The sequence below is a fragment of the Varroa jacobsoni genome, unplaced genomic scaffold, assembly GCF_002532875.2.
Source record: "Varroa jacobsoni isolate VJ856 unplaced genomic scaffold, vjacob_1.0 contig03122, whole genome shotgun sequence".
Classification (NCBI taxonomy): domain Eukaryota; kingdom Metazoa; phylum Arthropoda; class Arachnida; order Mesostigmata; family Varroidae; genus Varroa; species Varroa jacobsoni.
The window spans coordinates 9,804-35,592 of NW_019214954.1; the positions used below are offsets into that span (position 1 = coordinate 9,804).

At 42.8% G+C, this 25,789-nt stretch overlaps 1 protein-coding gene across 1 annotated transcript; it reads right to left on the reverse strand.

Annotated features, from left to right (window-relative positions):
* Window positions 1-23: 23 nt before the first annotated feature.
* LOC111272736 (phosphatidylinositol-4-phosphate 3-kinase catalytic subunit Pi3K68D) lies at window positions 24-25,174 on the reverse strand (the record flags this gene model as incomplete). Its single annotated transcript, XM_022854336.2, has 7 exons — window positions 24-5,268; window positions 5,497-5,844; window positions 5,963-6,472; window positions 6,901-7,301; window positions 8,373-8,770; window positions 9,845-10,331; window positions 24,797-25,174. Coding segments are annotated over 7 exons (5,045 nt in total), but the record flags the coding sequence as incomplete, so codon positions are not given.
* Between the last annotated feature and the right edge of the window lie 615 nt (window positions 25,175-25,789).

Below are 25,789 nucleotides of genomic sequence, written 5' to 3' on the forward strand. Positions count from 1 at the left end.
ATATATCAAGTAAGTAACCACAATTTGTAATTTCTCAATACTTGTATGTTTATTTTTCAAGTTTAGCTCTCTCGCTTTCTTACTGTTTGTTACTTAGTCTCCTGAATCCTGTACTCTACAGTCGACCTTCCCATTCCAACTCTTCATCCATATCATCATCTTCGACATTCTCCTCCTATATAAGTTATATACACAATCCTAAGACCTGCCTTTTTTTGTGTCGTATCTTTGTCCGTATATATATATATATATATATATATATATATATATATAGTCTTTGAGCAAAAATAGTTATGTCTAAGTGCGAAAAATTTGATTTTTTTTTAAATATTTTGCAGTTCCATATCGATTGACACTCCTTTTGCTGGTAATCTTTTTACTTGATTGCTTAGTTGGTATTGTTTGTTGGCACGCTGCGATCCTCAATAGTAGTAGCTATTCTATGGACTAATTTACCAGCTCCCATAATTTACTTGTATGCGAATGTTATCTATATGTATAGCATAAGGTATCAGTTTTTGCCATCTCTGTCGCTAGTAGGCATGTTCTCCGCATTCATATGTTGTTTCTATTTCATTTCATCTTTTACAAATAGTCCGTTTTCCATATTAATTGTGTTACTGATACAGAGCAATGTGACCAAATTGCTTTAAGAAGCACAATTGTAGCTTATTCCTATCTTGTCTCCCGTGTTTCCAGGGCTCATTATCTAATCACCTATCGCTAATAATTGATTATGATCTTTGCATACATCAAAGGTTACGCGTATATAGATATCTATATTGTCGTCTATAAACAGTGTTTATTCGAAGTCTAAAACGAATTATGTGTCATGGGCCTACTCGTGGCTAGGTTATATAAAATAATTATACGATCATTATTTTAAAACAGAAAATAAAGCGTAATATATTTTTAGTACGTTTCTCTTTGTTCATTTTTACATAAACGCATAAGCAACGAGGTCGCTGTGCAAGCCTAGTATATTACGAAACATTATTATAATGTAAGGGTTTAGCTGTTTCCACTGGCTGATACTGATACATGTCTAATAATTACCATAAATATTGTAGTATTTTCAAAATCATATTTGTCCTATTCATTTCGATTCATCATTTTCTGCAATATTCCGTCTGCGAGTGTGTGTATCCAAATTGTATATTGTGAAGGAACCAGGTCGCCAATAGGCGTCTGACCGAGTTGCCGGTCAATCGAAAGACTTATGATATCGTCGGGATATCATCAGTTTCGGGATTCATGACTTTTATTTCGAGCCGCTACAGTATGAAATAGAACGCCAGGTATATTTGTTCTGTAGTTTTTCTATACCATCGGTTTCTGTTCCTCGCTGTATTTTGCAAAGAATGGTACGGTAGACGCGGTTCCTCGAATTTTTCGAAGTAACTTTTTTTTAATTTGTCCCCTAATTGATTCAAGTCTAGCAAGTTCATATACATCTGGTTATAAATTCCGTTTATTTCTTTTTGCTGTTATATATCTATATCAGCATCTGTCTTACTTTTTTTTTGCACATCCCCATCGCTTTCATACGGGTGCACATCTGTTCTGTTTCGAACAAAGATGCGTTATTACACTTGAACATCCAATAATAATAATTATTATTATTATTGTAGTAATAATAGCAGTCATAGATTTGTCCCCTAAGTATTTATGTTCGGTTCACACAGACCACATATTCGATTTATATATTTAGACAAAGTTTCTCATTCTTTCTAAATAAATCTTTCACCCGTATCGTTAAAGCAATTGACTACCATTTTCTACAATTATCATATATAGATATAAATGTATATGTTGGTATGTTTATCCCATGTAGTAAATATTTATCTACATGATACTTTTTCCACTGTATTCCTCATACTTAGCTTCTCCGCTGATAATAATCATGTTCGTATTGCTTATATTCCACATTTGCCCCAGCATATCTGTCTGCATAAAAAAAAATCTTTGTTTCGTTCATTTATTAAACCTAACTTCCTAGAACGCGATCCCACAATATTGATAGTTTTCCTGTTGTCTAATAATCTATGGAAACAGCTTTGCCGATAGACACTTTGGCGCTGTTAACCTGTAAAAACTGTCGTAGCGGTAAAAATTAGCGCTAGGTGATAATTCTAAAGCCACATGTAAGAATGAAGCTTTTGTTGCTTGCGAAGGCTCAAAATAGTAGAGATTCAAGCTGTGTGCGATATTCAAAACATTGCTCTACCAGATGGATCGTTTCGAGCTAAGTAAAGATTAAGACAAACATCTTAAGAAGCTTCAGATTTCTCTTACATTTCTATAAACCACAAGCCAGAAAAGTTCATTGGGAAAAATCGAGCTAAAAAATCGTGAGTTGAAAAATCGTCGGCCAACTTAGCCAGTATAGTAGACATTCTAGTCCTGTGCGTACTTAAGACTTTGTGGTTTATAGAATCGTGGCAAAAAAATAAAAGGGTATTGTCAATTATTTTGGTTTATGAACACCTCATACATCGGGCACATATACTCTCAATTAAAGAAACAAAAGACCAACATATAATATGTGCGATAACTCACACTAATCAAATGAAATTCTGTGTTGACCATACGCTCGTCAAGTGTGTCCTTAATTTGATTTAGTAATTTCTAATTTTATTTGGATCAGTAGCCCTTGTGTATCTGCCTAGCATTTAAATTAATTATATGGGCTTAATTAATTCGTGCGACCTTCGTCGATGGTTTCTATTCATTAGGCCCAGTGAATCAGCTGGCGAACCCTCGCCCAACGGCTAATAGGTTGAACCAGGCGATATGTGGCTTCCTAAGGTCGAGTTTGTCAAGAACAATGTACGCACTGCCAAGCATTTCATTACCCTGCACTCGATCGTGGTCCCAGACCGACACCTCCAGTACTAAGGTCCGGAGGGTTTCATAGGGATATCGATACGAAACGAGCTCCATAAACGTGGGATGTTTACAGCGGCTAACTATACGAGTTTTGCGTTTAGTCTGTTTATCCGGGTCGGGTTTCAGATACGTCTTTACGTATGCATCTGGGGCAGTTTTGCGCTCGCAGCGCAGATTTTCGGCATGCATTACCATAATGGACAAGCGCTGATTGGCGAAAGTCAAATCCAGCTTAATTCGACCCGCGCTACCGGGCTCGTAATGTCCACTCGGCCCGGCCATTTGCAGCTCGTTGGTAAGCCGGTGCTCCTCCTTCAAGCCATCGTGGTCCCGATACAATGGGTGGAAGAATGTGTACACCAAATCACAGTGAGCAACCTCTTCCGCCATGTTCTGTAGTTCTCGAAGGAAATTGACTAGCTCAGTCTTACGTTTCTCGGCTACGTCGGCCGTATTTGTACGGCCGATCAACGAGCTTTTTGTTAGGGGCGGAAATGGAGCATTAGGAAATAGCTTGCTGAGTTTATAGTGAAACTCAAGAAACTCATCGTACGTCCGATGGACTTTTGTGTCCACCGATTCTTTGTCACGACGAAGGCGAATTACGTAGACGTAATGCTTTTCCGGAATGTGTTTCTTTTGGCAACCGATAATCTGGTAGTAAAGCAGACGTCCATCCGTCTTTTTCGTGTGAATCTTCGGGGCGAAGTTTAGCGTCAACGTATCGTTATGGTCGCCAGTGAAACGCATTTGGGCGATGTTATGAATAAAGAAGTTCATTTGTGTCGACATCGAACTCGACGCTTCGCGCACTAGCTGCGTGAAGGCGACAGATGCTTCAGCATGACTTTTCCCTAGCATAAGAGCTTTCTGTACGAATTGGACGGCGTCTTCATTGAGGCCGGGAATGCCTGAAGATACCATAAGACCAAATAGTGTAATAAGGACATTGCTACTTGCTCGAAGTATGTTGAATGCCTCGCAACATTTCTCAACGAAGATCTGGAACTTCTTCGAAGGCTTGTCTCCACCATTGATCACATACACCATGTCGCTTGTTAAGACAAAAGGAACTCGGTCCCGTTTGATACTGCCAAACATCTGCGAATCCCCAAGAAACTTGCCGAAGTCAATATGGAACATATGTCCCGATGGCCTTAGCATGATGTTGTCATTGTGCCGATCACATATACCCAATACGTATGTTGCAACACAATAACCGGCACAGCTGAGGCTGAAATTCTCTACTGCACGTTCATATTCGGCCTCGCTACCGTTGTGTTTCTTCAGCCATTCGGCGATTGGCTTGTCTTTGAACGAACCGGTAAGACCGTGTTCGGTCTGGATCTTGCGAAGGGTTTCCGCTTCACGCACAACTTCCACCATTCCTTCGTCCTTACCGGTGGCCACGCACTCGAACGTGATGATTCGAAGGTCTAGTCCCTGTTTGAGCCACAGCTTATCCATGATGCGGATCATCTGTAGAACCAACATGTCCTGACGGAGGTCATCACCCACTTTGAAAATTACCTCGTGCGATTCGGCCAATGGTTCAATGTTTTTAAACGTCACCTTTAATGGTAGCGTGTTCGAGGTAAAATACGAACAGTTCTTGACGTCAATTCCCGCTACTTCGAGGCAAGGGTTCAGTGGAAGACATAGAGGTCCATTTTGTTCAAGTTCATCATTTATGACGCGCATACTGTTCATGAGACAGCTGATACGGTCATTCTCTCGGGTACGCTTGAGCGCATCGGCCGACGTGCGTAAACCCCGTAAAAGCTTGTCTTGGGCTGTTATAAGACCTGAAAACGCTCCGCCAGAGATAATTCGCAAAGCACTCATCATCAGACGAACTCGCCGTCGGCTAAGCACGTTAGCTTCATTTTGACGCAGTAGCCAGTACATTTGGTGAGCGACTCGTGTTGATGTCAAGGCCCTTTCCAGCAAGAACCATGTAACCGGAGAGTCCTCCCACGCCTCGAAGCGTAAGGCCTGGACAAGTTGCGGCAAATGGTCACACAGCTCATCCGAGCCCACGTACTTTATCCAGCTAACGGCAACTCGTCGAACCTCGCTGTCGGGAAACTGTGGTAACAGCAGAGTCAGCGCCGATATATATGACGCCGGTTTCCATTCACGTAAAGTTGCGTAAATGTCTTTGAGATATATCCAACACCATGTGTCGCGAGACAGCAGCACTTTTGGTAGAAGTTGGGGCAACTTTCGGACGAACAAGCGACGGTCCCAAAAGAATTTCTTGTCTACTTCTGACGTGAGCAAACTGCAGAGTGGGTCGCAATCGAGCATTTCGCGTAGTCGTTGTTCCTCTTCTGGGTCTAAGTCAACTTCTACCTTCGGTACTTTCTCGTGACACACCTGTACACACAATTCAAGTTTAATAATAGCAAAACAACAAAAAAAGCCAGCATTACTATATATTAACATATATGTTATGATAATGATATGATTGTAGTATCATTACGGTTCGGACTGGGGATATATTTAGTTGCACACAAATAAGTTAACTTCGAAGAGAAATAAGTTGGATATCATGTTAGTTTCATAATTATTTTCAAAGATAAACGCAAACAACAATTTACTTACTTTAGGAAAGAAAACAATATTATCAAACTCTGTAAATTGCATAAGCATCAGGGGCGCCGATGGTGAGTCACTGCAGCAGGGCGGTCCACTCATTTCGTCAACGTCAGCTCCCCATAAGGGGCACAATTTGATTCCTTGTACTAGTTCTCTTTTCGATGAGAACAGATTCAACGCAAACCAGCCCAATGCTACGCGCTGGCTGGGATCTTCTTTATTAAGTCCAAATAGTTTGACATAAAGTGCCGATTCCCTCGGCAAAAGTCGCATCGGAACTGCCAGCTCAAGCCAGTCCTCGAAATCGATTTTTTTGAAGAGGCCTTGACCCACGCGGCCATTCTGCGATTCTACCTGTTTTGGCAGCGAATAAAATTGCACAGCTCATTATAATATCATCATCACGCACTTGCATCACAAACGTCACTCAGATATTAGTAATAACTACAAGCTATTGCAGAACTATACTAACCTGGTGGATAATACGCCATCCATAGACCAGGTTGCAACACAAGATGAAACGGTCATGATTGACGAGCCACTCTGGTCGTGGCTGGTATAGGCTACCTGCTTGAAATAGCACCGAATCGCTATAAAGTGTAACTTCTTTTCGGCTTCTCTTGCCTGGGCTCGTTGGCGGGGTCATCTGATCATTGCACACGACGAAATCCACTGGAAACGTTTCCGAATATAAATCAAGCAACTGGTGTAGATTGCGCTGGATTTGAAGTAGCTGATATGATACGACTTCGCGTCGACGTTCCATCTCAATTAAGTCTGGAGCATCGGCCTCACACAATCGCTCGAGGCCTTCCAAAGCTTGTACCAGATCGTTTGTCTCAACTCGCGATAGCCTGGCGCATACCGCTTTAACGACCTGTACAACACCGCTTGCACGAACGACTCCGCTGCTTTGTCTTAAGATACGTGAAGCTTCCTGCCGAAATGTATCCAGGTAAACCCGGATCTCAAGAAGTTCCACCTATAGTTCAGCATATCACATAATGTAGCATCGCTATGTTAGTTTAACATTGCGTTAGCTATAGAGATTTTGTATACCAGCCAGAAATCAACTTGTCTGGATCTCCCGTGAGTGGAATGATGATATTATGCACACAGACAAAAAATCGAGACAATGCCTTAGGTTTTATAACAACCGTTCATATAACAATAATTTGTCTATTGTTGGACGAACGCTGATACACACGGATACGCAACGTAACTGAACGATGATTAATGAAAATATTGTTATAGCAGTTCTTAAACAAGGGTTTTTACGACCACACAATTTACGTCACTTTGTTTACTAATTTTTGTGCACTTCTTTCTGTTCGATGTACAGTGTCATTGAACACCAAAGCGATCTTGCCAATGAAAAGGCTTGGTCAACATATGTAAAATTCATCTTACATTGTGGGAGTCAGCAGGGAGAAGATCGCAGCTCTTTACATCCAGGAAGTGCGCGTCGTCCCGGAGCACTCGCTGCCATGGCCTGCGGAGCTCCTCAATTTTAACAAGCGTCAGATACAGCGGTCGGTCAAACTTCACACACCAGTGAGCGTACTCGTATTCGCGAACCATCGAATCAGATGTGAGGTACTCAGCTCGTCCACGTACCCGAAGCGCGTAATTATCCATGTTGATATCATCGAGCCCGGCTGAGTAAACAACCTGTGAGATGACATGCTGAATCGTTGTACTCACGTCACAGGTAAAGCAAAATGGTCTTTCGCATGCCGGGGTTGAGATTTCCATACGGACGCTCATTGGCTCTTGCCACCGAGTGTCTAAAGTTGGCGAGACGATCAGGCCTGGAAACAGAATGACTCAGTGAATGACTAAAGCATTACTCTTCTATTTGGATGGCCTGCAGGAGACAAACTGGCCGAATTTGTGTTTTAACTAATTAGCCAACAAATTTCCAGGCACGAAAATAGAGAAAGCGTGCTGATCCAATTCTGTTTTTCATTCATTAGAATGCTTTAAATATATTCTGGAAGTAATTGATTGAATAACAATACACTATTTACGTAAAACATGACTTTTTGCTTCCCATTTAGTTTCTCATGAAATAAGAAGTGGGCCGCGGTAAACTCCCTGTTTGCCTCATAAGATAAAACGAACGAAATGGTATAGAGGCGTACATAATTTATCAGACCCCTTTTGGCGTGTGCTCTCCTGGCCCGCCTGGGAACAGTATCATGGCACTTGGCAGATACGTGAAAACGAAGCTGCGTTTTCCGAAATGGCCTTTTTGGCTGGTATCCTTTTTGTTGGTAATGAGACATACTAACGGAATAGACAACAGCGCCTTTCAAGAAGGAGGACACACGATATGGTAACTTATCGTATCCGACAGTGACTGCCTTCGATGATATGTTTACTTCATGCGTTTGATAACGACGGTCACATTAAAAGGCGTGTACACATTTTGTGAAAAGTAAAGGACAGAGTTTGGCTCAGGTCATATGAGGTTTGAAGTACCTGCGCATTCACCATTAGCATGTGCGGTCATATGTAAAATGTCACTCTTTAGAAAACACGTGAAACCTTCAATGCAGCCTCTGAATAGCATGTATTCATAAAAAATAAAGCAAAATTTCTTAATGAAAGAAAGAGTCTCGCATTCGAATGATGATTATGACCTAAGAACGAGTCAATTTTTCAACAGTCTGCAGTTTTACCGTACTCCATACTCCCCAAATAGTAATTTGAATCAGTAATTACAAGCAATACTTTTCCTAGACATTAGATTTCGCCTATTTGGGCTGCGGTGATTCATTAGGTGGTCTATGAAGTGGCGCCGCAGACTCAAACAAAGCCAATATTGTGGTAGATTTCGATACATTTAGAATAGAACATAATCTAAGAGGATTACGTACCAGGATTAGTAAGGTGGTCGTCATGGGTAAACTCCGATCGAAGTTGTTTGCATTTACTCCAAAATACCTCATCGTCAGGATTGGCTGACCTCTGTCGCTGTTCGACCCGAAAACCCTCGAGGAAGCGAAGGCGTTCCTCGCTCCGTTTGGCCAGAACCTCTGATACCGAGCCGGGCGACGATGCTTCACTTGACGGACTTGCCCTTTGCGTGATCTCGTTCTCCCTGACGCAGCTAATGTCATTTTCATTGTGCAAGGCTGTTGTAACCGCTGGCGTTGACGCATCTCCCGACGTCTGTGATGGATGCTGCTGCTGTTGTTGTACGACAGTAACGCTTTCTCGTTTCCGTAAACTCTCACGTTCAGCCGGTACAGGTCGGCTAGCTTTGGGTAGCTGTCTGTAAAACATTCTCACTAGGTCAATCACAACTGCTTGCCATATACAATTATACCCTTGTTTTATCCATACATCGAGGCTGAGCTCGCGTATACCGGCACTAAATCGAAATTTGAAGTGACCCTTTCAGCTCTACTTTCACGGTATAGTCAGATCATTTTACTAGTCTGAGCGGTAGCTACGCATAGTTATATTCGCACTTGAACAGTTCTTCTTCAGACATCGCGGCTCGACTTCAGTGTACTTCGAACAAACCGAATCTTAATAAGAACTGGCGACGAAGTCTTCCCACGCACAGCTATCTTCTTTATAAGAAGATAAGCTGTTAATTCGATTCCACATCGAAATTACTTAATGAGGTGTCAAGCAATGTATAATTACTCCATTTTCAATTTAATTACAGCTCATAAGTCAAGCTAAGCTGTCGAGGCTGGCTTGAAACGTCACCGAATAGTACAGTTTATCTAGTAACCGTCTGACGGTTGGCAGTGTGTCCGTTAGTGGACTAGCGAAAAACGACAGGCGGGTTACATATCACTGTAACATGCGCGCAAAGACGGTGCCGTAACTGTTTATCCATCCTGAAAGAAAAGCCGAGCACCCTGACCAAACGGTGGCAAACCTAGGTGATCACCACAAATCGAGGGATTATAGTATTTTCTTTAGCTAGCTGTCCGGTGCTGTTCGTTAATAACAAAGGCCGACACATCGTGATATATTGGTTCTAAGTAAATTGCCAAAGTAAAATCAAATCACCCTCCTGACAAAAACGAGCTAGCAAATCCTATTCGCTTACACTCTAACGCCAGTGGCTGTCTGCCGCTATGGGTAGAAACGATGGTGTTGCTAAAAAGATAACTAAGCATCAGCACTGTCTACTAGAGGTATTCGCAATCATGCTACAAGTAGTGCGTGGCGGGATTTAAAAAGATAGTACCCAAGCCATCAGCGTAAGCTCCCGGTTGTTCGTTTATACCGTAAAGGGTTATCACGCGTTTCAATATTTTCAGACATTCGCTAACTACGAATCTTTCGCTGTATTTCTGCTTTGCCCTGCGTCGTTTTGTTGTCTCACCTGTTATGTTCATTTGCAGGCACAATCGTTTGTTGACCGGCCTGCTGCTGCTGCTGCTGCTGCTGATCCGATATGGGATCTTGCCGGTCCGTTGAGGGGGGGCCGAATGGTTGACCGCTGCCGGCCACGGGCGGACTGTGGCGACTCGATGGACTCGGAGAATTGACCTTTAGCGGGTCGAATAGATCCAAAACGTCGCCGTCCCCGCGAAGGGAATCGAGGTCAAGGTCTATCAGATCCGACGTTGCCTTCCGGTGCTGGATACCTACATGATCCTGCTGGTGAAGATGAGCCGATTGATAAGGTGAAGCTGCAGTAGCAAGACGATGTGTTTGCAGAGTGCTAGGGGCGTCATGGTGGCCGGCTGATGTCAGGCCTGAAGAGAGCTGTGAGCCGAAATTGGTCAGTGTGTGAAGCTGCGCAGGTGGTGGAGCTGCGAAGTGGCCGTTCTTCATCGGGGCGGGGGCGTGAACTCCAACAGGAGTGCCTGAGGCAATCTAATCGTTAGTATGAGCTTGTACGGAAATTGCAAAGGTTTAATATTCAGAATGAGCAACCTCTCGTTTTCGCACTGAGATAAAATATATATATATATATATATATATAAAGGTGAAAATAATTTTTTCCCACATAAATTGTGCCATTTACACCTGTGGATGTAAAACAGTTGCGGTATTAAAAGCACACATATGCAGATCAAAAGAGTAGACATTTTGAATTTGTTAGATGGTTTAAAAATTGACGCGGCTTGGTACAGTCAGACTGCACGAGATACATTTTACGTTCAATACACGCGATTGAATACACGAACTTGAGCAGAAGATTAGTCAACTCTTGTTAATTTGTAGGGATCTAATGCACCGTGATAACGAAGATTTGCAGCTGGTGAACGTCCGAACATTTCGAGTCTGAATAAAGGATAACTATAAGTTATGTTTTACAACCGTAATCGGCAATGAATCCTACTTTTTCCTAGCGATGTCAAAAGTAGTCGAATGAAGAATGTAGATAAAACGACCACTTTTTGTGTTTTTATGATCTTCTGCAGTTAGTTAGACGTATTCAAATAGAATACGCTATAATAAATTAGCTATTGAATGTAGCCGGACTTGTATTCGTCATTTGAAGAGGAGGGGTTTGACATTTTTGTCCTCCGATATGAAACTTACATTGTCATACATATGTTATGAGTTAGCTATATGCAGTTATGCTCATAGGACCAAGCCCTAAAATAAAACGACATGAAGGACCTGATTGAAATATTCATTCGAATCCTGCTCAGCTACATAGTTATTATATGCAGATCATCTGTAAAATGTCTTTCAACGATCTCTCGACCGGTTTAAGGAAACCTCCTTCACTACGTTTAACATTTAATAAAAGAAGTCCGATGCCATTAAATGTGTTCCTATGACACTATTGATATGATGGCTGGCCATTAGTAGTTCCATTTAGTCCGTCGCTGAATAACCCTGCCTATGTGTTTTCAGGTCCCATAAGGTTCTAATAGACACAGAGCATCCCTCGGTCGTTGCTTGGTAGTTATCCATCCTTCAATTTAGCGGTCCGGCGTCATTACCACGTTGATGTAGGTCCTACTATCTCAACGCCTGTTTCGGCCATCAAATTGACTGAGCAGTACACTTCTGTAACATATATCCAATATTAGAGATGGATTTCTGTATATTTTGGTATAGAAAAACACGCCAGAATGATTAGCAAATATCCATTTAGTAAAATAAGAATCAGAAGCAAAGCGTATAGTCGGAACTGCTAGACACATACACTTAGTGATTAGCCTGCCCCGGCAAGGAAAACGCGGTGGCACTTCAATCACGGATACACTAACTCTATACTCTTGTATAATGCCATCATTCTCAAGTAATTATTTCACCCTCAGACACTCCATATTTTCTATGCCATCCCTCACTGTCTTTTCTTTGTAAAATGTTCCAGTGTACAACGACCCCTTGTACCGACATATGTTATCGTTAATAGACCGATCTCCCCAACGGAATAATGGCAGAGCTAGTAATAGAAATTTCTTCTATTCGTCGTCCATTGGCTTGAGTGAGTGCCGATTATCACACAATGCGACGTCAACAACACTTGTACCAAACGTAACGTTCAAAAATACGCAAACAATTATTCTCGCCAGCACGAAAAAGACTGGATAAAAGTTATTTTAATGAGAGACACGATGGTCAATCGACTTATCTACGCGGTCCTTTTCCCCTGCACGGCAGTCTTTACGGCGACGTACAATTTCCTGTTGTAGAGTAGCCGGTATGTTCTCCACTTTGTTGCCTTAACGGTCTTGACCGAGGCCGCTGCTGTGCTTGTGACAATGGTTACCCGTGCCTGTACGTTGTTGACGTATCGTGATGCAATCGAAGGCACTCCAGTTGTTGTTCTTGCTGCTACAAATCGGCGTTTGTATTTAGCTATAGTGTCGTACCAATCTGCGTTTGCATGCTTTTTATTTATATTCTATTTTTCTGTATGTCATTTTATAATCCGCATTGCCAAATTGCCCGCTACGACTTTCCTGTTTACCCTGCTAGACGAATTATCGAAGATTTTCATGGCTTCTCAAAACGTATACCGTTGCCTGTGACACTCGTCCGTTGCTGACCATCAGGCGCTTCATTATATGGCACCTCATGCCGTAACTATTAGTGTAAAGGTTATATGCGGAGACTCTCTGTATTAGCGAAACTTTCGACCCGGTCCGAAACAGAGATTCTATAAAGAAGCAAACAGAGCCCAGGCTAAGTATAGGCTGTTGCGGAAAACGTTGGCCCTGGCTCGCCAAGACGAAGGTTCATCGTTTAATGGAGCGCCTTTTAGCGAAGCAATTACGCTGCACTAAGTTATTACATTCTACAATAGAAACAATGGAATGCATAGTCATTCGCGAAAGCGTTTCAACGAGCAGATCGAAGCGTGCGTTTACTATACTTCGGTTGCCACCGGGGTGAACGGCATAGACACTTGTACAGTCTAGCCCGGGGTAAGTTGGCAAAGCCTAATATTACTCATCGTTCACCTTTGCGGAATAAGCAGACACCCGATTCTTCAGCCGCCAATGAATCATCACGCTCCGTTAATTGGCGCACAGGCGTCGGAACGGGAAGGCCACCGAAGTGTGCTTAGAAGCCGATGACATAGGACATGTTGAAATAGAATGCATTCGTAGTTTTTGAGCACAATGGATTACTGCTTGTCGACTCTCACCGATTCCTAGAAAATGAAACATCACAGATCTGGTGATTCCCTATGGGCTGTCGTTCTGGGCTGTTTTTCTTCTCCGCTAGCGTCTTCTATTGCACTGCCTTTATATTTAGCTGGCAAAAATCGGCCCGTCCGGTCGATTTTTGTTTGCAACTGGCAATTAGATTTTTTTTACGTTCGCCGACACAGGCTTCACGATGACTCATTGAGACTGCATTTCAAAAACGTATCAAGTTTAGCTCTTTCTAGGAACTTGCCTTACCGGGTTCTCGCCGGCCACCTGTCAGGTGGCCGATAGAAGGCGATGTATTTTCTATTTCTTAAATGAAACTGGATAGCTTATACATTGGTTATTTGTAGAGGAACTTCTAGGTGACAACCAACTTTCAATAAAGGCATTTAACCCCTTCGTCATATGCTACTCGGCACTTGCAGAGTAGGCCACATCGATTAGCTTGTTAGAGCCTTGCAAGGCGATCCCGGTATATATCCACATATATTACTAATGATACTTAAGGTAAAAAGGAACTCGGTCTATCAATTTACAGGGGTCCTGAACCATAAGATGTTTCGAGTATTTCACTTAGCTTAATATTTCAACATCTGTTTCCGCAGATTCAAATGTAACTTGCACATTTATACGCTTCCGGTATCATAAGCTAGAGTAAGTTACGTGAACACAGTTTTATGCCCTAACAATGAGCGGTAACGCCATCAAGAGGAACGTCCAAAAAAAGCCAGTTTCGGCCGCTGAAGCAATAAGAAGCTAAAACTATTATATGAACACCATATTGTCACTTTAAGATAACTCCAGTATTTGGTTTATTCCGTATAAGCTGTAGATTACGCCCACGCAATCGCCAGATAGTGAATAGCAGTTTAGAAGAACCTAGGTTAGCCTTTACTTTAATGAAATCAATAACAGAGAGTTCGTTAGCTAAAATATTTTTACGCAGGTTATCTAGGTCAAGCACAAATCTAGTCTATCCCATCGCATTATACATTAATCATGTCTTTACCACTTGGTAGAAAACGCAAACTGGAAAACCTACTCGTAAACGCAATATGCTTAATGCAAGTTATTTGGAAGCGCCCCAAAGGGCAAAGCATTCATGGTCCTCGTGTCGGCATGCAACAGCTAGCACGCTCCAGAAATGTGTTTCTTTTTTAGATCTGTTTTTAAAACGCCGCCCACAACTGAATCTTGCAAAATGGAGGGATCATAATGGTCTTCTCTGAAATTTATACGTAACGTATGCGGAGGCCGTTCGCACTTTTACGCAGAAAATCCATTCAACATCGTACACCCGCGCATATTGGCATATGCGTCGAGCCTCTAGGCCATTGTACGCCGGTGAAAAGAGATCTCACAATGGATCGTGACTCTGGCCTGACTGTGGCCTACGTATATATATATATATAGAATATATTACATTCTTTCTTCTAAAATAAATAAGATAAAAGTTCTTTTAGATATCGTCGCTTGGCGGACACATCGTTGACGATGCTATTTTGAATGACATGTGTATCTGACTAGACAAAACAAAGTTTGCCCTCGTCTTCGAACTGGTTTTGATTTCGAATTTTCGCTCTTTGATAATACTAGATAAAGTTACGTTCGGCATGCCCTTCTATTACTTACTAAATTAAGCCCACCTACCTAAGCAGATGCGGTCATCTCTGGAAATGTTGTTGACCAAGTACAGTATACTGCGACGACTTAAGAAAAAAATATCATTCATTTTAATAACTAAATTAATTAATTTTGGTACTGTGGGAGTTTCTCATACGAAAAACAAAAAAAAAAAAACACAAAAGTTAATAGTAGCAACACAGTTATTAGAAAAGAGGCATCATGGCATTCGTAACTAATTGCAAGGCATGTAAAATTATTATACAAATTGCATTCTCAGCCGTTAATCCATCGATTGTTCCGGTCAATCCATGAACATACGCTTATAATAAGCGTTGTAGCTAGATAGCTTATGACCGTGCATTTTTCGGGGATGGAAGAAACCTCACAGCTTTCTAGCTATAGATCATGGACTTGACCGTGAGGTTTGGCTAAACCCCTTTCAAACACGACAGAATATATAATTCTGTATGCATTTAGTAAGTAACAGGATTGATTTTGCTGCTAGCCAAATTGAAGCTGTCGTTATCCAGTTGAAATGGTATTCCTTGTTCATCGTAATGGTTGAAAACAACCAGAGTGTGTTACATAGGCCAAAATACCAATGAGTTATGTATAGAAATAAAATGCACCAACACAGAAGCCTAATCAATCGCTGCTGCACAATTTATATGTCGTGGCAGTGGGATCAGCTTAAACGTTGCGTTGAGCTCAACTATCCAAGCAACTATATGACTATGTATATGGTACCGACATAGCTCAAAAGCAATCCCGAATGACCTTAGCGTTGCCGTTTTCTGCGCAACTTACCCTACTATTATTTAACGTAATACTGAATCACTGCTGTTCTGTAATAGATTATATCTAAATATAACACTTCAAATGAGAGGGATTGTCGAACAGCGGTACGGTAAGAGAGCCGCTGTTCACACTTGAAAGGCTTCTCGGCCTAGGCCGGAAGGCACCAGCCACTGGTTTGGCATGCGTGATTCCTGAAATTCCAGGTAGGCAGCCTGCTTACGGAACATAAAAAAATTGTCCTATGGCTGACCACAACGATACAATACCGGTTTGCTATGTAAATTGTTAGAATACATAAGGCCAGCGAGAGCTGCCCGGATAGCAAACTCAGACTGCAAATAGCTACATGATAGCCGTAGTTATTCGAGCAGTTATGCGAGGCAAGCTAACTTATAAAAAGTATTATATTGAAAACAACTCGTAAGACTCAATGTTCAATGAGATTATATCGCGGTATTCGTTGAAATTAGGTAGCAAAACAATGAACGAAAATAATACGCTTACGAATGTGCGGTAAAACATACCAGCGAGTAGAGTGCTCCACGGATCCGTACAGTTCAGTAAATGCGCGACCGGACTATCCCAGCTAATTAAATCACCAGCGCGATCTATGTCCATTTTTTTTTTTTAGTTACACTCTGCAGCTTGTATAATAACAACTATCGATACTTGTCCGTATCCCTTCCCGAACTTATCGATGTCCCGATTGAATTTATTTCTCATGGACGATTCGAACGTTCCTGTTGCACCAAACTCGATGGGAAATATAATGCAACACAACAGGACATTGACTGGGATCCATTGCTGCATCTTTAACATTTTCTAAATTAAGCTTATTCCCGTTAATGTAATTTCATTATATGACATTTTACAGTTCTGCCTGTGTCGTTATCCATCGTCGTCACGTATTCGTCAATTGCACGTCAAGTACGTCGTCTGACTGAGCTCTGGCATCAATGTGTGTCGTACACCTGCATTTCGTCGTAAGCCTTTTCGCAGTTAGGTTACGTTCTCGTTATCCTTTATACAAATAACACTTCTCATACATGGAGTGTTCATTGCGCTACACACTATGACCGTTATCACAAACGCTACCACCACGTTAGCTATGACAACAACAGAAAAAACGACACCACTGCTACGATCCGACGCAAAGCAACGTGCGATGTAGTCTGCGTTTCTGGAACGCGGACGACCCTTCCTGAAAGAGCGGTCGGATCGATCACTGAAGTAAGGTAATGGACAGCCGACTGGAAGAAGGCGTATTACCGTCTCACCAGCGCGTTTCGCTAAAGATGGAATGAGAGTGGACAGCAGTTAACTGGCTATGGCAAATGATAATGTTGAATATTTACATCGAGCCAGCTAGTGTAGGACGCCGTCAGCCGCCGCACCATCATACCAGCACAGGCAGCATGAGGGGTTTCGACGATATTGGCATAGAGCCACAGACTTCCTCCTGGGTGTAATAATAGCCTGCTTCGTGCCACGGCCGTGTTCACGGCCTGCGTATCATCCTGGGCGTACGCGCGTGGCCATCGTTCACTCTTTCTTCGTCTCGATGTGGCTGAACAGAGTTTTGGCAAATCAATGACGAAAGAAGGAACATACGACTTTGAAATCTACACCCCGGAACAGGGGCTAATTCTCTACGAGACGTCTGTAGAGAAATATCAACAGCGAACTTCGGATACGCCGTGGTGATAGCATCTAACAAGGCAAAACGGACCGGCAATCGCAACCTTTTGTAGCCTTCTCGTTCAGTATTTGCACTGTTCTAGATAGAACCCCCTGCGTTAGCAGTAAAGGAGCAATGGTAACACCGGCTTGACTATGCTTCTCAGTGTTAGCACAACAGCTAGTTAAGGCCTGTGAACTCTACTAGGACTATAATGGCTCCTGTTGACATTACTACTGCAATCAACTGGGGGACCGGTCAGGGAGATCGGTAATGGCGTCTGGTGATTGACTTTATAACTGCCTCCGTTTTAGCGGTCAGCAATGGACGTCTACTGCGGCGACAATTAATTGCAATAACAAGTATACGTGGACCTTTCCAGTATTCTAGGATAACGCTAAGCATCTGATAGCAACGACGGCCAAAGCAACAGAAAAAGCGTCTTCCGTATGCCTGCATACACTACGGCAACCGTGCCGAAAATCGTAACAATGAGTTTTTCGGCGCGGCACGCTTTTCTATGTTGGTCCATCGACGTTTTGTTACTCCGCTTGCTTCGGTGCTTCGTCGTTTTTCTCGGCGTGGCAGACAGCCACGTCAGACCGATTGCCGTTGCTCCATTCTAGCTAGCGCGGCTCGTAGTTGTAGTTATCCACGCCTGGCTGGCTTGTTCGCCAATATGATCGCCGCGACTGGTATGCCCCGCCATTGACGCTGAACGCGGCTGTTGCCAGTGAGCACGCGAAGTCGCGGTAAAGGACAAAACGCAAAACATCGAGACTTAATAAAAGATTGTATGACCGGCGACATGGTAGTGATGCCGGCCAAAATATACGTTACCATCAGCGAATCGCGAGTGGTGGATACCCCCCCCCCCCCCCGTAAGAACAACACAAAGCCATATAGTCTGCCGTTACAACAAGTCCGGTGTTACAACGGCCATAACCACGTAAATAGCGTCGTCAACACAAAGTGTGAATCTTCTGGTTATTTTACAGCTATGGAACACGTCGGAAGAGTCGTTCTCACTTCTCGTAAACGGGACGTGCTTTCCGTGTCTCCAAGAGGACAGGTGTGAGCGGCTGGCCAATCGGCAGTTTCGCGACGATGTGTGTGGTCGAATCGCTGCGAGCGAGATCCTACATACGGGCAACAGAAAAGTTAGTTGAACCGAGCTGTTGCTGAGCATTACCTCTGATGATGGCGATCGTCTCTTAGCTGCCAGACGCGGTAGCTGTTACAGAGGTAGTATTTGCAATAGCCCTGTGCTAACACTGCGGTACGAGTTCGCCAGACATAGTTTACGCGTTTAAAAGCTCAACTTCTCGGACAAATGCTATGGGATATTTGAAACAAGAGAAAAAGATGAAAGACTTATTCGACACAGAAATCCCCCACTGGAATAGACTAGAAAATGGGCAAAAAGTCACGCGAAGTCTTCGCGGTGCAACGTAACCAAATGGGTTAACCAAGATGAAATTGTTTTAGAAAACTGCCAAGAACGACACTGCCAAAGGGGCTGCGTGTCATCCACGAACGTATATAGATGGACGTTCATAATTCGTTGATTTGGGATAGATAGAGCAACAGACTAGTGATGGTCGCATTTATCGAATCGAGCTAGTTTTTCAACATACGTAATAGCAAGACCGGCAATGGGATAGCTAGACAACAGTATAAGACTTATATATTTTTAGAAAGCAGCTTTAGTCTGAGATGCGCTAGCCTATAGGAACGGACTCCTAACAGCGTACCTCCTGTGAGCCAGTTAGGCCAATCCCGGGCGCTGCCTTCTTTGGCTTGAACAACGTTGCTTTTTTATTCTGTTTTTATTTGTAGCGGCAGCCATTCTCAGGTACTATTTAGGTCGTAGACAACTAGCACAGTTGGAATAGTGGGTGGTAAAGAATTCGTGGTGGGGAATTAGGTGGGCGGCCCTGGACAAGCCGACAGACGCGTCTGTTAGCAGGGAAAGTGTTCACTATATTTTCCTTGATGAAGTCGGGGAGAGCGTGTACAGCTTAACATAGCTTAAAGCAACCGGCGTTTTTACTTCCATAACAACGATTAGACATATGTCTATCTCTAAATCCGTTTCGAAGTCAGAAGTTTTCTGGGTGTGGGATGAGGTGCAAACTCTACGAGCTTCTTCTTCATACAGGTTAACCTGACCTGGTAGAAATTTAAATCTGGTATAGTAAGAAGTAAAGCATGCAAAAATAGACAGTATGCGCTATTTCTTCTAGCAAATTTCAATATAAAGAGAAATATATTTGACCCTGGGTGGAAGCCTGGCTGCGTGATCGTCCACAAATTGGAATCGCATAAACTAGACCTGTCGTACTACGCTAGTTGCGTTCAGCCCTATGCTATCACAATAAAGAGAAACTATCTGATATAAATACAATTTACCATTATATAATTCTGTATAAGCATAGTCCGACTACTTTAACAAGCTGTCAATTGACGGTCCAAGGAAACGGTGCGCAAGAAGCTGCGGCCCTTACATACGCTTTGTCAAACGTAAAGAAAACGTGCACCCCCATTCGGCCGGCTCTCTACTGCGGATGCTTAGATGGATAAACTCCTTACACCTTTCCACATTCTCCGAGCTACCGACGGGACACAGAACTCGCTGATTCGCCAAGCCCACGTTTATTTCTACGGGAGTCTGGCTTAGCCAGTACGACATAAAACGTCAGGCCTCGATATCGTAAAATTATCTTGACCTGTCAATCATTAGGGAAGCACACGACTTCCGAATGTCGAACGCTGCTGTCGAAGCTTAGTTCCATAGTTGGGTTGAAATGTCTAAATGACAGAGGGTAATCGCGTGCAAGCTAGCCGTGATTTGTAATATTCATTATAAAAAATTTCACCACTTGATATTTATTAGTCAATCGAGTCCAATCTATAAGGCACCTCACTGCTGAATGATAGGCACCAGCACATCTGAAAATGGGCATTCAGCAATTGGGATGGGAATCTAATAATAGACTGATTTACTTTCGCGTTGACGATTTTTGTTTATGATTTACTCTGACGAGCGTTACTGCATCAGGGGCCAGTTCAAGCCTCGCAAGAAGATCTGATACCAAACGATTAAAATAAAATGACGTAAAATTCGTACAGCTGAGCTACATTAAACGTTTATCATACAATACTAGTGTGTCCCACATAACCCGAGTGCTTTAGATTGTCCAATATGCACTACTATATTGATGCTAGTAAATTCGCGCCTGTCGTCTATTCTTACCAAAAGGATCATTCGCAACGATCGGACATTCAATTTATCGCAGGCGGGAGTCAGCGGTCGATAAATGAACGCCTGTATTCGGGATTCGTAGATTCGGGAAAAGGCCGCTGCGCAATGCACATGCTATGGGTCAGCAATTATGGTTTTTGCAAATAAATGTTAGTATTTTCTCGAGGAAATAGGTTTGTAAATAGGATCGTTTTCGTCAAATAGTCCACTTTATTTTGTTACAATTTTGTGACAAAATTTGGAGTTACGGAAAAGTTTAGTTTGGGCAGCCTGAATTTTTACCTACCTAACTATCGTGACCTTCAGTTCTTACATGCATTTAAATACGTGCTTTGGTCAAACCATTCGTGAGGTAAATGTTCAACGGACATGGATGGCACCATCATATTCCTCAATAAAGCTCTACATCGTTTGATTTCTGTAGCGCTAGAATGTGAGGCTCTATTCTATTTTCATCTACCCTACCTTCTAAGGATATTCAATAAGCTTCAACTGATTGTCATCTTTTTTTCTTCTCTTTGCCTCTGAATTTGACCCCAGCTCAACCTCTTCGTGGCTTCACCCCTAGAGCGTTGCACCAAGGCTGTTGGCCGATGGCAGCAGTACGCAGACAAATAGGCAAGAGAGAGTGTTTGCCACGCTGAATTTCGAGATCACCGGATCCAAACTTTCATTTGTCGTGTGCTTCTATCTGCGCACTTTTACCTGACCAGTCCGTCCCCATTTCGTAGTTATCCGCGGATCTTTCTATGTTAGTGCTCCACATTCAGCTCGGTAGGTTTTCGTGCAACGGCAGCGATGCTAAATTGATTCTAAATATCGTACCCCTTTTCTCAACATTTACCATCCACATCCATAAACGCTAAACCTAGAAGCATCAGACAATGTTCTACCGCTGTGGCTCGTTTTGCGCAAATCTATTTTATCGGTTATCTAACAATATCCTTTGCCAGCCACCATGACCGCTAGGCCAAACGAAGGCCAATAGACAGAGCAGAATAGGTTTGTCTCCCGCCACCGAATTTAGGAGTTTAATTCGACTGAGTCTTCGCTTTCGGCTGGATTTTGTAGTCCTGTTGGAATTCCGCCGAATCTGACTTATATTGATTCTCAACCTTTTTGTCGCATTTAGGAGAAGGGATGAAGACCAGGATGATGGAGGAGGGAAAAGACAAACCGCCAGCTATCTCTTTCATTTTCAGTCCTCTCCGTCTTCAAGAGTTCCAGCAGTCATTCATGATGTCTTGCCACTAGAGTCAACTATTTCCTGTTTCGACAAGATCAAATTTATAAGGGCGGAATACGACAAGCGGTTGCCGATACACTATGCCTCTTTAGACTTTGTTTGAACAAGTCCCGCTTGTCCCAGAAGTTGTATTGTCTGTTAGCAAGCCCGCAGAATTCGTTAATTCTATTCGGTAAAAGGACGCGCGGGAGGAATTGGATGGGAGGAGTCAAGGGGTCCAGGGACGCAGGATGATCGGGACATAGAGTTCGACAGAAAAAACTCATTTGCAATTATTCTATAGCATGGTGATGTGGTGTTTTGCAGCATTCATTCAAGCTGAATGTACCTCTATCGTGCGCATCCTAGCGCTTGTCTCGACGTCTAGGGTTGAGACAAGCGGCAATTTTATCCAAAGCCAACGGCGAGAACAGGATGGGCAATAGACGATATGCGGGAAAACGATTCACCCGATTATTTTCTCCTTCTATGAATAATCTTGTCTTCGGAAATAAAAGAAGGAACCATATGGTGGATAATCATTTCATGAAAACTAATCAGCCGACTGCATTGGACCTTCAACTTTTTAAAAAAGTTGAAGGCAAAGCCCATTTTACGCTTGCTAATTAAACCAGTTGCACATAAGGTAGCATAAAAATCTGTGGGTCGGAGCAGACCAAAATGTTGCCAACTTAACCCTAATGATTAGTTTTTCAATTCAATTGAAAGCAATCAACTGCTGAATTATTTGGTTGACATGTCGTTAAGTAGTTGAACAATCGTGGCTGTTAATTCTGTATTCGAAACGTTGTGTAACTTCTAATTATTGCCCACACCACGCTGACGTCCAACGTTACCTTTCATGGTTTCGTCCAAGCAAAAACAATTTATCTACAAATCTATTTAATTACCAGTTGGATATTGGTCCAACAGAGATAAAGCTAGAAGTACAAAACTACTGACGGGTACTCAATGGGAAGAATCTACCAAGCGGGGTCTACTACATCCTAGACACCGCTACAACTTGCAACTAATATGTACAAGCTTTTGCTTAGAACAAAAGCACGTTCATTGTATATAATACCCTTTGTCAGATGGAGGAAAATAGAGAAGGTACAAAATAGGCGCGAAACAGTTTCAACAACTGTTTAAGAAGCTGCTATAGTCTTATAGATAAGCTATACAAGATTAAAAGGAAAGCATATGGAACTTATTCAGACTGCAGTCATTTCAAGCCCATATGAAGCTCAAATGAATACTGCTAGAAAACAGCGAAGAGCTTAGGCAGCTCCATTTGTGTTATTCGACTGCATCTAACTTACTAGCAATCTTGTTGTCCACTAAATGAAAATTCCTTTTCAGGCAACTACCCGATTACCGAAGCCAAGATGTCGTATAAGAAGATGCGCCGACACCGTCACACAGTGGTAGAATGAGAAAAGAAATAAAGGGGACAACCTTGATGAGTCATAAGCCTATACGATGGCCAACGCTTTGTCATCGTCTATCCTGTGACTAACGTTGCTTTCATCCACTTATGCTTGGATTACCGACACCGACGCCAACATAATGCAATGCCTTTGCTAAGCTATGCCCCCTATAAACCTCTTTCTCAGGCCGTTGCCATTGATCCTCGGCAAGCTGCCACGAAATGAGGCATCTCGCAAGGTACCACTGATCCTGTCCAACCTCCCATAGTTGACATTGACGGAGTAACGGCAGAGAAACTGCTTCTACCATATTCTGTCTTTGGTGGCTTTTACAAGTCGAGTGGTTTGGCTGCTTCGTCAAATGCTACGCAAATCGCAGGTCCACACACAGCAGGGCTTCATTTTAGCTTCCAAGGACAGTGAGGACGACGTTCGTCGCCAGACGCACTTATATCGGTTTTGTTGCTATTGTGGCAACGGCTGTTGTTATAGAGGCACGAGCCTATATTGGTTGATTGTGTTCGAGGTCTTGCCGGATCAAGCTCCACCCAAGTATCGCTAGGAGGAGCGGTTCGCTTTCTCTATGGCGAGCGAAAAATGAACGACCATAGCAGGTGATCCCATCCCAACAGTCGATGAAAGTTGGGAGTTCCTACTACCCAGTGAGCCGGACTATTCGAGCATTGGAGCATAGACTATCAATACGCCAGCGGTTCGTTCACTACTGGAGTACTGAAAGTGCAGCAATAAAATCTATCGTTGCTCCAGGTTCTGACGAAGAGAAAAAACGTTTTCGACTGACGTCGAAGATGACGACGGCAGTACTTTATTGCAAAGATCTCCAATTTGAAAAAACACTTTTCAAAGTAGTTACTACATTACAATGTTGAAGAGAGTCAAAAGTATTATAGTGTTGGCCTTTCTGCTTGGCAGAAAAATCAATTTTGTGTAGGGGAAAAAGTTACCGAGTTACAGTTATTAAAATGTATAAGATAGATCCGAAGAAGCACTTAAACTTCCTCAAAGCACCGTTTCTAAATACGTATCCTTCTTGAACACATAGGGGCGCACTAGCTGGTCGAGGAGACAAATTGGGACATGAATGTGTTTGGGCTATGTATTGAAGTTAATCCAATTCGTTAAGGATTCTCCAATCATTCATAAATCATGTCAATTCTCCTGTGAAATTTTGTACTCACTTGACAAAAAAGATATTTCTATCATTGTCTAACATAGTATATGCTACCTTGTCCACGTAGAGAACAAGGCGTTTATCTAAACCGTCTAAAACGTTTGATGATTTAGCAATTTTTTTAGCAATTAGATGAAGTTCGCATACAGTATATCTCGTGCGTGACTAAACCACTTTCGAAATTTTAAAACAAGCTATGTTTTCAAAGTCTTTGCACAAATAAATCCGTTATTAAGTGTTCTCAAGCGACTGCCCCTAGTTACACTCATATCTAAAACAGAGGACCTAACAGCATGTTTCGATTAGGCAACCGACTAGCTTATCCAATCATTTAACGTTTACCTACTGCTAACGTTACTGTACCTAATATCCTTATTAATGGGGGTGCCCATGAACATGTTACTATCTCCGGTTCAAGTGGGCGAATGACTGCCATGGCATATGGTGACCATGCCATTGTATAGTTCTGTCGAAAGGATCTCATATAAGTTCACCTGTGTTGCAGTTCCATGCTTGGCCGTACGCCGTCAACGTCGGAAGTGTAGCGTTTAACTGCGTCGACAATGGAGTACCGGCCGCACTAAGAGCAACCGGTAGAAACGGGTCGAGCGGCGCAGGAGGGACCGCTCCTAACAATGAGGCAGCCATAACATTCCCGCCTCCGCCACCTCCAGAAAGTCCTGTCCCTTTACTAGACGGATTAGCCGTGGTTCCTGATAAACCGCAAGAGGTACTGGCTCCGGTGACCTGATTCGCCATCGCCATAACCGAAACCGTTCCACTATTCATTTTTGGAGGCAGCGGAGGAGCTACCGAGTTCAGGTTGCCTCTTCCGCGCAGCGGCAGGCCTACGACACCACTTGGGCAGCCATCTGTAAGTATATAGCAGCACAGCAAAATGCACAGTTAATTGCGTTTTGAAATACTTCGAAGTCACGTTATAGAGACACTAGATCGAATTAAGCGTTAATATAAGAAAAGCAAAGTGGACTGGAGATATGTAATAAAATAATGAGGTGTCCATGACGTTAAGTTTACGTTCTTGTACAGAAGAAAAAGAGAAAGTAGAAGATGGGAAAACGGAATGTGCACAAGATCTTTTTGGGGGGTTTATGTGACTGAAGCTAGAACGTGGAGGCAGCTACAGGGTTTGACGGGAAGGTCTAAAAAGGGATGATTTACAACAGCGGTCGCAAGCGCTAACCCGAAAAAGGCCAAAACGGTTGGGCTTTTGTAACAAGATGGAAGGTAAACCACTGAGACGAACAAGGATCCAAAAGCAGCTGTGGACAGTCGACTTATTTGGTAGTTGGACGGCTCCCATTGACATAGAGCCTCTGAAGCTTGTACTTCCACTTTGTCACTTTCTCCCATAAAACTCAGACGTGATAAGGTAGCCGGATAAACCGTACTGACAACGTGCAGTCTGCAAATGCCTCATCAACCGCGGTAGCTACATCCATTTGTTTTCGCATTATCATCCTCGA